This window comes from Palaemon carinicauda, chromosome 14 (genome assembly GCF_036898095.1).
Source record: "Palaemon carinicauda isolate YSFRI2023 chromosome 14, ASM3689809v2, whole genome shotgun sequence".
Classification (NCBI taxonomy): domain Eukaryota; kingdom Metazoa; phylum Arthropoda; class Malacostraca; order Decapoda; family Palaemonidae; genus Palaemon; species Palaemon carinicauda.
In genome coordinates, this window is record NC_090738.1 from 12,210,364 (window position 1) to 12,222,863 (window position 12,500).

Here is a 12,500-nt window from a genome sequence, read left to right on the forward strand (position 1 = left end):
TGTATGTGTATATATATACACATATATATACACAGATATATATATATATATATATATATATATATATATATATATATATATATATCAATTATGTATTTTGTTTACAGTCCTATCTGTTGGCCTATCTATAGACTGTTTGAAGTCTATACCCTTATTTTAGCCATTATTATTATTATTATTATTATTATTATTATTATTATTATTATTATTATTATTGTTGTTATTATTATTGTTATTATCATTATTATTATGAATAGCTAAGCTACAGCTCTTATTGGAATTGCAGGATGCTATAAACCCAAGGATTCCAACAAGGAAAAATAACCCAATGAGGAAAGGGAATGCCAAAACTCGTTTCTTGTATGTTGCCATTTCTTCATCTATTACACGGATTCTTGTTCGTCGCTTTTGAAGGATAAACAAAAGTAAGCTGCATTAATGACAATGGAATGTTGTGCCTCTGTGAAGGCAACTTATGCCCTTGTGAAGGACACTCCTCGAAAACTGAGAGAATGCTTGTCACGTATTCCCATGGGAAAAGATGTTCGTAACCAAGTAACCTTTGGTATCCGGCCGGTATGCCCATCCTATATTAGCTTTTTTTCTCTAAAAAGTATTTCAAGCTTAACTAGAATACTCCCCTTCCACTAAAGTCTTGTTCAGACAAGGCGTCTGCCGCATCTTACACCGCGCGGTTTTTATACACGCTGTCGCAAATTCAATTATAGCCTTTGCCTAAATCTTCGCGAAGTGTATGTATTCACCCCTGACGTCGTTTTGTTTTGGGAGAAGATTTACACAAAAACTAAGGCCCCAATTTTGACCAATCTTGGTAGTAATCAAGGGTACGACAAAAGGATGACTCTGTAACATTTTGGATAAAGTACATCGAAGATTCGAAGTACAAGTACTCAACAGTAATTTGAAAATAATTGCAATCTAAAGTAAATGGCAAATATTTTGTTAATTTACTTTTTGTTTAACATCATTACGCACAAACTACTGAAACAATTTCAACGAAAACTGGTGGACAAAAGGGTATGGCCCAAGGACAAATCCATTATATTTTGAAGAAAATACATGAAAGTACAAATGCGCAGTGGAGCTAAGAGCTGCATAAAACGGTTTGGCGGAGCAAAGGTGCCCCTTTAGTTGTTTATGAACACCAATTTAATGTTCGACTGCTCGTATGAAACCGAATGTTAAAAGCCTCCTTGTTACGTAATTCTGTCTTCTTAATCAGCTGATGAAAGGCCCCACTAACAACACAAAATGGTTCATAACTTTCCGGCTTAAAGTAGTGAACATCACTAAACAGACTTTGATGTGAAGTGACAAATAGACTTAGTTGATTTGTTTATTTGAGAAATGGACCCCCAGATGCCTCCAACCCAGTTTAAAGACAACTCGTGAATGGCAAAGGTAAGGGATTGTGACAATGCCCTAGCAGGACAATGCCCTAGAGACTGTCCATATTACATATGATCGGAGTGATAGTTTATTTACATTTTATACTACTATTGTATTCTAATAAACGGATTTTGAGCGAAGCGAAAAATCTATTTTTGGGTGATATAGCTATGTCGTCCTTATGGAAGGTTCCTTTAAGTAGCTTCCTAGGGAATATTTGACTACAGTGATATTCCCAGAGAATTTACCTTAAGGTCTCCAGAATTCTAACTCCTGGCACGAATATTCTTAAAGTTTCCTTTAAAGATATCGCATAATATCAGGGGACGTATATCTTGATACAACACATAGCAATCTTCACCCCGAATAGCGTTTTCACTTCGAGGGGGAAAGTGGCAAAAATAGAAGGGGAGCCGTTATCAAGGTACCCTTCCTCCGTTACTATTTGAGTATCTAGATGGCGCCATCGTCGCCGCCATGTTTATTCCTTGTAGCGTAGCAAGGTGCTAAAGATACAGTAGTTTCGGGAGGGATCCTGCCAAGGCCTTTTCATAGAAAGGAGGGCGGGTCCATCAGGACGACATGGCTATCTCACCCAAAAATAGATTTTTCACTTCGCTCAAAATCCATTTTTTGGGCTCAGGCCATGTCGTCCTGATGGAAGGTTACCAAAGCATTAATGTATCTGTGGATTTCCAAATGTGCCTTAACCTCAAGACAATATTTCCTTGGTCGCTCATACCTTAGAGACATATGACGTTACCGTTATACGTCATTACTTCTAATCATGAACTATGTTAGTGCTTCCTGCCCCCTGCAGGGAAGAGTCATACCAGATTCAGGAAAAGTCTTGAGGTTTGCATATCCCATATGAACAAACCTAGCAACAAAAGCATACAGGTCTCACTGTATACAAAACCAGTTGAAGTTTGTATTCCCAATACGAACAAAGGTTTACATAAGCCACCATAGCATCCAAGGCATACAGGCTTAACTGTATGCAACAACAGACAAGTTTATATCTGTGTAGGAACAAAGTATGCATAGGCAGAAAAGGTTTGTTTTCATGTAAGAACAAAGTTATCTCACTTGCTCTCATGTCAATATGCATATTGTATAGGAATAAATAAATAATGCTCAGACATATCTTTATTTATTTAAATTTGGGGCGAAATAAGACGCAAATACCAATCAATTATTTATTGGTAATCAATAAATAGTAATTAGACATACATTATATAGTAACACTAAAAATGTTAGCGGAAACAGAGAAACATAAAAATGCAGACATGACCAGAAATACTTGTTTCATCTGAAAGGAAACGATAATAAATGCCACTAAACTGAAAATTTAATAAATTTTCTAATATGCATTTCTGTGAATGACTGTCTTTTCACACTGTGTAAAATACACATGGCACAAGTGTTAAATCTGTTTCTTCACCTTTAGTAACTGGAACAGTCCATAGTGTCACCCTGGTGACACTTCACTTTACGTGTTGCACTGTAAAGTGTCAACACGTACACCCTATACATAGCAGTCCCAATCAATTCACTGTTCCTCGCAGTGCTAAGCGACAGGTTTTAGCACACTACCTGCCGCCACCACATACCTTTTCAACTCTTGCACTTGCTTCGTGAAGTGTTTAAAAAACACTCTGGATGACTTCCATCCAATGTACGAGCGAAGACGCTCGAAATCATGTATTGGAAGAAGTTCAATGACGAAGCAATTTTCCTAGGATCATGACCTGCGGGTGTACTGTCAGGATCCACACTGCGAATGAAGTAGGTGATCTTCGCCCTTAGTTGTTTTAGGGATAAATTTGAGCCCGATGTTTCTCCTTTAAAGAGCTGTCCTCCCCTGAAGTCTGAAGTTCTACGAAGATAGACCTTTAGACACACTATGGACTGCGAGACATCTTCCTTCATTGGTCAGAATCTCCAGGGGCCCCACCTTTTGGTAGGTAGCTCGTTCTTGGCGAGAAACGTTGGGTCAGGAAAGATTCAGTTCTCCCGCTTCTGTGAACTGAATATGGCCCTCATCCCGAGAAAGGGCTACTATTTCACTAACTCTGGGCCCCGAGGCTAGAGCAAACAAGAATTTAACTTTTTGAGTCAGATCTTTCAGAGAGCAGTCCTCATTGTTCAATGTTGAGGCAAAGTGTAGGACATTATCCAAGGACCATGGGATGGGCTTCGGATGTGCTGCAGGCCTAAGTCTAGCACAGGCCTTAGGCGTTCATTGGATAAGTCTACTTGGAAGACGTAAAGGAAAGGTCTAGTCAAGGCAGATTTACACGTTATCATGTTGGCTGCTAAACCATGTCCATGAAGGTGAATAAAGAAGGATAAACAGAAATCTGTTGATCTCTTTTGGTCTTCTTGCCTTGACAAAAGCAACCCACTTATTCCAAGACGACTCATATTGCCTTCTGGTAGATTTAGACTTATATTCTTCTAAGAAGTCTATACTGTCTTTCGAGATCCCAAACCTTTTCTTAACTGCTAAGGAGAGAAAATCATGAGATGATGGTTTTGGGTTTTCTGTGATGAAGCGATGACAGTCGACTTCTGTACTTGTTGAGTCAGAACTGGGTCCGGCAGAGGGACCATCCTCTGCTGCAATTCCAATACTAGAGGGAACCAATTGCTCGTGAATGGGGTACATCTCATCACCGCCAACTCATCACCGCCTACTCATCCCCGGCCCAACTCATTCCTGGCCCAACTCATTCCCGGCAGTGATTAATGAAATTCAGTAAATATTAAAAACTACTTTATTTAGAATCAAGTATGACTCTTTCATGACACTAAAAATAAATTAACACCATCTAACTAAAGCTAAAAAATCCATGAAAATATAGAAGAAAAAAAATTTATTTTATGTTATGAGAAATGCCTCTTAAATATTCAATGGGAGTCCTTTCATTGAAATTTTGGACAATTCTAAGAATGCGGGAATCAGTATCCCTGTACTTTTTTAATTTGGCGGGTGGTGAACTGCCTGCTATAAGTGATTCCAAATAAAAATCTCTACCTTTCTGAACTTTTTTAAATGCATTTATGAATTTCCAGAGTGTAGGATGTTCCATTCCTAATTCCATTTGTAATCTTCTGTTTAGCTCCTTCTGCATGCTTGTTAGTTTTATCTTCATGATTCAAAGTTCGAAAATACAAATTCCACATTTCCAATGGAAAGAGTGGTGCACGTCTGCTATTTCCACGTCTGTTTAACCGACCTATATAATTGTCTTCAAGCCAGTTCAAGATTGGCACATGCTCTGGGGATAATTCATCAGCTAAGACATCAATATATGAATCAATATGATTGACAGGTACAAATGCAAGCGCCAGTATTATCTTTACTTGTAAAGAAAACTGGCTATTGTTATTATAGCGAGAACTTAGACCCAAAGCCGCAATGTGTTTTTGCATGTTTTGGCTAAGGTGAAAGAAGCACCCTTTTAGTTCGACTTGTGGAAAATTTTCCTTGATTGCCAAAAATGCTGCAATTTCAAAATCACATTCAACAGATTTCGGGTTTACTGTTGGTTGACATTCTTTTATCATTTTAAATAGCCTTGAATATGTAACTTTCCGTTTGTTAGGTAATAGAGCATAAAGCACTGGAATGACACCTCTGATTTTTTGAGCCATTACAATAGACACCTCAGAAAATAGCGTGGGAGCAATCTTAAACGTTCCGTCTACATACCAAACTTCTGCTGATACCAAATGTTGCAACCAACTTCTCCTTCCAAATAGCAAAATAAGAATCTTCCTTCTGGTTTGGCTCTGTTTCGTAGGTCAAATATTCATCAGGGATTGCTAAATGATTTAGGTCAACTGGATTTGGCAGAGACACACTAATCTGATTCCGTTTCCGATGAATAGTTTTCTTTAGAGCCGAAGAATTCGGGAGTGATCCTTGCACCGCTTGGGGAACATTACATAAAACTTCATTAATCACCACACTTGGGTTTTCCATCGTCTCTTCAGCTCTGGTTTTAATTTTTGTAGTTGTCCTTTCTACTTCTACTTTTATCGGTGAAGACTCATGGGTGTAAGTATTCAAGACTTTAACTACGTTTCCAAATCTTGTGTGTATTCTCGCTTTACACCTGCCGAGCTGATCACATTTCCAGAACATCAAATTGCTGTCTGTTTTGCTGAATTTGTCGAAAATGAACAAATAGCCATCATGAGAAAATTTCGCTTTGCCTCTCTTGACTTAAAATTGTCTCCATTGTAATGGGTTTACTGAAAGAATGTAAAACTGAAAGTGATATATCGAAAGGTTAATAATTACTAACGTTTTTGTTGACAAACATCTGATTTCATACTTGGGTACTTTTGTTTGTAATTGGTAATTGAGTAATTGTCGTCATGCGTTGAAAGGTTAAAAATTACTAACGTTTTTGTTGACAAACTTTGATTTCATAGTTCGGTATTTTTGTTTACAAATAGTAGGATTGGTAATTGAGTAACTGTTGTTTCGTTTTTATTTACACTGCCTTGCAGTGTGTGTGTGTGTGTGTGTGTGTGTGTGTGTGTGTTGGACCGGTGATGAGTTGGGCCGGGTATAAGTTGGGCCGGAGATAAGTTTGGCTGGGGATAAGTTGGGCCGGGGATAAGTTGGACAGGAGATGAGTTGGCTGGTGATGAGGTGGCGGCGATGAGTTGTCCCATTTCGTTGCTCGTCGGTCACTTGGGAGTAACTAGGGCTGTTGTTCCCTGAAAGGATCTCAGCTTGTTGAGGACCTTCAACAGAAGGTTGGTTGGAGGGAACAGGTAAACCCCGGTCCATCTGTTCCAGTCGAGGGACATAGCGTCTACCGCTTCAGCTAGAGGGTCCTCGTATGGGGCCACATAACGAGGTAGCTTCTTGTTGTCGCTCGTCGCGAAGAGGTCGAAGATGAAGGAGAATAATCCTGCGTCTAGGGACCATTCTGACTCTATCGGCGTGAGCCTGGATAGAGCGTCCGCCGTCACATTGCGTAACCCTTGAAGGTGAACTGCTGATAAGTGCCATCTCTTCTTTTCAGCCAAGCGGAAGATGGCTAACATCACTTGGTTGATTTGGGGTGATCACGAACCTTGACGATTAAAATATCTCACTATCACCTCGCTGTCCAGAATCAGTCTTATGTGGACTGAATGGTGAGGGGACAATTTCTTCAGCGTGAGAAAGACTGCCATGGCTTCCAAAATGTTGATGTGGAAGGTCTTGAATAGAGATGACCAAGTCCCTTGGACTTTCCGTTGGTGAGAGTGACTTCCCCATCCTTCCTTTGATGCGTCCGTTGGTGAGAGTGACTTCCTCATCCTTCCTTTGATGCGTCCGTGTGGATGATGACTGAAGGTAGAGGTGGTTGCAGAGGCACCGACCTCTTCAGGTTCTTGGGCTTCAACCATGGCTTGAGAAGTGATCGTAGTCGAGTCAGTATCGGTCTTCTTAGATCTCTTCGAGTGTTTGATGCGTATCTTCTTCAGACTCCTGATGCATCCTGTAACTGTGCTCTTAGCACTGGGTCTGTCACTGATGCAAACTGAAGGGAGCCCAGCACTCTCTCCTGTTGGCGTCTTGATGTCCTGTTGGATTTCAGTAGTCTTTTGACAGATCTCGCTATCTCTCTCCTCCTCTTTGGTGGAATGGAGAGACGGTGTGACTGTAAGTTCCAATGTATTCCAAGCCATTGAAACTCCTTAGCTGGAGATAGTCGAGACTTTTTGACGTTGATCTTGAATCCCAGATGTTCCAGGAACTGGATCACTTTCTTGGATGCTTGCATGCATTCTGTCTCGGATGCTGCCCACACCAGCCAATCGTCTAGGTAGGCTACCACCTGGACACCTTCTAGGTGTAGTTGTTGAACGACTGCATCTGCAAGCTTTGTATAGATCCTTAGGGCTATGTTTAGTCCAAAGGGCATGGCTCTGAAGACGTATTTCTTCTTCTGTAGCCTGAATCCTAGGAAGGAGGAGAGTTGGCGATTAATTGGAATATGCCAATAGGCATCTGCCATGTCTATGGTGACTGTGTACGCCCGTTTTGGCAACCGGGTCCTTATGTGTTGAAGGGTCAGCATCCTGAACTTGCAGTTTTCTATGAACTTGTTGAGTGGCGACAAGTCCAGAATGACTGAGTTTGTCTGGGACCTTCTTGGGAACACAAAATAGCCTTCCTTGGAATTTGATGGACTTTGCCCTCCTTATCACCCGTTTGCTCAAGAGTTCTCGGGTATATTCTTCCTGGACGGAGATGGAGTGTTGGAATAATTGAGGAAATGATGGTGGAGCTGTCTTCCAGCTCCAACCTAGTCCATTCTTGATCAGGCTATGGGCCCAGGGATCGAAGGTCCAGCGATCCCGAAATGACTGGAGTCTTCCCCCTACTAGAAGCATCTCATTGCTTCGGTTGACCGGAGGACTTGCCTCCTTGACCGCACCCTCCCCTACCCCCTCTTCCTCTTGAGGGGCGTCAAGAGGAACCTCTATTTGACCCTCTCCCTTTAGGGCGAAAGGTAATGGTCTGCCTCTCATAGGCGGGAGTAAAGGCTGGTGACTGGGTCACCATCTGCTGGGGTGCCATCTGGTAGGTGAGTTGGGGTTGTGCCACCATCTGGAGCACCGCGGTCATCGGAAGTTGTTGTTGTCTGGCGGGGCGAGAGGGCAACCTTGGCCTCTTTGTCTTCCTTTTCGGTTGGGGACCCCCATCCGGGGAAGACTTCCTCTTAGACGACATACCCCACTTTTGGAGAAGATTCCTGTTCTCCGTGGCAGCCTTGTCAACTATTTCCTTGACCACTTCACTCGGGAAGAGGTCATTTCCCCAGATATTGGAAGATATCAACTTCCTGGGTTCATGCTTCACCGCAGCCGAAGCAAACACGAACTCCCTACATGCCCTTCTTGCCCTAACGAAGCCATATAGGTCCTTGACCAGTGTTGCCAAGTGTAACTTGGCCACGACCATTAACATATCTGGAGTTCTATGGTCGCTTGCCATTGCCTCCAAGGTAGTCTGGAGGGACAGAGATGCAGCAAGCCTTTCCTTTGTCTCTTGCTTTCTGCGCAAGAGAAAATCAGACAACTTCGGGAGGTTTTCACTCAACTGGCGTCCAGCAATATCCGCCTCCAAGTTCCCGACTGAGAAGGTAAGGTGTATTTCCATCCAGTCCTTGTGGTCTGTAGGCAGAGCTAGGGATAAGGGTCTACACTCAAGTGTAGGACAAGGCTTCCTAGTTTCTACTGCCTTCATCACTGCCTTGAACCCTTTTTCTGCAAAGGGAAAGGCCAGTGTAGGTGGAGCAAGAAAGGAAGGGTGTTTCTTACTCAGGGGTGGCACTTTAGAGTTAGTGAAGCCCCTGTCTTTCATACTGCTATCCATTAAATCCTGAGCTTTTCCATGGTCAAGAACTATGACCTCTTTCGGCTCTGTCTCCTCTTTAGACACAGGTTCCGCCTTCAGACGGACGAAGCAGTCTGGATAAGACTCAAAGCTGGGCCAAAAGTCAACATCTTCAATGAGGATGGCTCCCAGCTTCTCTGAAATGAATATCTTCCTGTTTGTGATCGGCATGTACTCTGCATGCCTCCATGGGTTTACATGAGAACATGAAGGAAGATCCTTCACGTTGAGTCTCTTGTGAGACCCGCAGGACGCTGCGAGTTGATGTATCTCCTTCCTCGATGTATCTCCTTTCTTCACTCTGCTTCTGAAATATCTCCATCATTGACATGAGGGTAGACAGGGTCTTCCCCATTTCATCAGATGGAGGAGCAGAGGACGTAGAGGGCACTGGTTCTGGGGCTGGAACCGACGAAACGGACACCGATTCGACTTCATCCTCTTCAGTTTCAGGAGCCAAGGTGTAGGCTCCTCTTCCTGACCTTCCGCAAGAAGGTCCTTCTCGGTGTCTTCCTACACCTCTGACATCCCCTCATCTAGATGGATGTCCTTCATCGCATCCGAGACATCCATATCTATGGAAATCTGGACGCAAGGGATCTCAGGGTGAGGCTGTGGTATGACAGCATCCGCAGATGCCTTAGGGAACAGATAGGCCCACATCCGCTCATTCAGAAGGTAAGGCCCTGTGGTGCTCTTCTGGAAGCCGCGGACCCATCTACGCAGCTTACTCCGTGCTGCATCCCTTGACTCCGTTGTCTTGGGGTCATCAAAGGCCTCAGTAACCAAGGCTTTGCATGCATTACATACCTGGGGGTCCCAATACTTGAGAGTTCCCTTGGTGATGGAACAGAGGGAGTGCACCCTGCACTCCTCGTGGCCGCAGAAGTCCTTGCTCCTAACGTTGCAGAAGACTCGGCAGCACTTAGGGTGGTCCTCCTGTTAAGAGAGGAAAACGAAATGAGTATATGGTAGTTTATCTCACTTGATAAACTATATAAATATTATTAATATTTTTGCATTTTATTGCATATAGCTTAGGATAGGTAAGCTAGAAATGAATTAGGAAAGACACATACATGTGTTTCCTGTTCAGTCAATTGCTGTGACCTCCCGCAAAATTAAAGCCTAGGGTTATCCTATTTAGGAGGCTCATTGGAAGAGTTCTACCCTGTAAGCATAGATAAGTGTAACTTAACACTGACTTCCCAAATGTTTAATAATGAGGGTCATTTGTAACTGATCATCTATCAGTGTATAAAAAGAAATTTCCTTTCCTTTTATAGTATGGTCTCAACAATAGACTGTGCAGGGACACACAGAGTATGTGGGAAATTTAACTACTGTATACTTTATATTATAGTTTCCTGTTTGCAGTATGATCTATACTGCAAATATACTGGCTACTGTATAGTCATATACTGTAGTTCTGGCCGGCATGTTGCCGGCAAGGCTAGCACCTGGGGCAATGCGCCGGCTGGGATGGTGGTCGGCAGCCCGCCGGTTGCCGGCGGATTGCCGGCCGCCCGCCCGCCGGTTTCCGGCAGATTGCCGGCCGCTGGCAGATAACCGGCCGCTGGCAGATCGCCGGCTGTCGGCGCACTAGTCCAGCTGGCGTCTTGCCGGTCAGGGTAGTGGCCGGCACCTGCCAGTTAGGTTAGTACCCGGCGGCACTAGCCGATAGAGAGAGTGAAAGCAAGGAGTGAAGGATGATGTAAGAGCTCTGTCTTACTGCCTTCCTCCAGAATGAGGGTTCAAATGGAAGGGGAGAATGTATTGTTCAGGCTTCCTTCCATCCACAACGATTACCGGTCTCTGCCGGACACAGGTTTGTGAATGGCAGTCCAAGAGAGGACTGAAGAACACACTACAGTAAAGGGATCCTCTTCCGGCAGCCGGCCCAGACGACACAGCTCTCCTGGAGCCTTGCTTCCATAAGGGAAAGCTGAGTGACTAGGCCACTACAAGCAGAAGCCCGAGCCGGCCCTACAACCTGCCGGCAAGCGGTGAGATTGTAGGACGACGGCCAAAGGGTTGCGATGGCTAGGCCATCACTAAAGGACAGAGGGGGGAGGGAAAAGGGTCCTGTATGAGGTGTGGAAGGAGCCGGCAGGGTTGCAGGTCTTACCACACCCTAAAGAAACTCTGTTTCAGTATCGGCGCCATCCTAGGCGGTAGGAGAATATCTATTCTCCAGCCTAGGGTCTGCCAATACAGTTAAGGGGCTGGCAGCAATCTTGTCGCCACCCCTAAACAAGAGAGAAACAGAGTTCCAGTGCCGGCGCCATCCTAGGCAGCAGAAGAATATCTATTCTTCAGCCTAGGGTCTGCAAGCACAGAACTAGTTTACTAGACCGCAGGGAGAAGGTGGCAATATCATATAACCCCTTCAAGTGCGGTCTAGGGAGGTCTAGCCTCCTATGCCGGCAGCGTAATCTGACAGGGGAATGACTATTCACCCTGCTGGCCAGCTGCCGGCACAAGACTATCTACTCTGAGGTTCTGACCGAAACCCAAAACCTACCATCTGCGGCTAAAGGAAGGGACAGAAAACCCTAGGTTAGTCCTACCTGAAGGACATCTCGAGGCACAACCAACTAGGGTTGTAGCCTAAGGCTACACTCATAGGTAAGGAGGGATTACCCTTAAATCTCCACTGGAGACGAGTATCGCTTTATATAATAATTCTAGGAGATATCTATCTCCTCATGTATTGATAAAACGATGTACGAGGGTAACCGGGGAACATGTATGAAAGTATACTAAAGCCACTAGGCTAGTAGCCCAGTGGCAGCAAGAATCGACTACCTAAATCACCGAAACTCTCTCGTACCCTATCTTAGAAGAGGAAATTTTATATGCAATCAATATATCTCACATGTATAAATTGCCTAAATAGCTTCATTTAGTTTTAGTAACATTAGGAATGTCTATTATATCATGCATGAAAGTAAACTGAAATGCCTAGGCTAGAAAACCTAGCGTAAGCAAGGTTCGGTTACCTAAATCGCGGAAACTATTACGAATACTATCGGCATAATATAATTAACTCCTACAATGAAGACTAAATAGCTATCTTTATTTATGCTATTAATACTGGGAAAGTCGTTCTGCCTAACTAAATAACTCATGCGTTATGAACGACAGCGCCCATGACGCCTCCGGTTCAGGCAACAGCTCTTCCACAAAGTTTAACTTGATTTGACTTAATTTCACTGTGAGGCAAGAGCTAAAATTTATACAATGTAAAGATCAAATACTCAACTTTCCAGAGGCAGAAGAGGCTGGAGATTGCATGATAAATCCAAAATAATCCAAAGTAACGAGAGAGCAACCGGGAAAATCACCGAGCGAGATCGCTACAGATAAAAGAATAAACATGGTGGCAACGATGGCGCCACCTAGATACTCAAATAGTAACGGAGGAGGGGTACCTTGATAATAGCTCCCCTTCTATTTTTGCCACTTTTCCCCTCGCAGCGAAAACGCTATTCGGGCTGAAGATTGCTATGTGTCGTATCAAGATATACATCTCTTGATATTATGCGATATCCTTAAAGGAAACTTTAAGGATATTCGCGCCAGGAGTTAGAATTCTGGAGACCTTAAGGTAAATTATCTGGAAATATCTCTGTAGTCAAATATACCCTAGGAAGCTACTTAAAGGAACCTTCCA

General features: G+C 43.4%; 1 protein-coding gene across 1 annotated transcript; it reads right to left on the reverse strand.

Moving 5' to 3' along the window:
* Positions 1 to 4,464: 4,464 nt before the first annotated feature.
* LOC137652683 (uncharacterized) lies at positions 4,465 to 5,070 on the reverse strand. The gene has a single exon (XM_068386086.1). It carries the CDS (start codon positions 5,068 to 5,070, stop codon positions 4,465 to 4,467), a length of 606 nt encoding a protein of 201 aa, XP_068242187.1.
* Between the last annotated feature and the right edge of the window lie 7,430 nt (positions 5,071 to 12,500).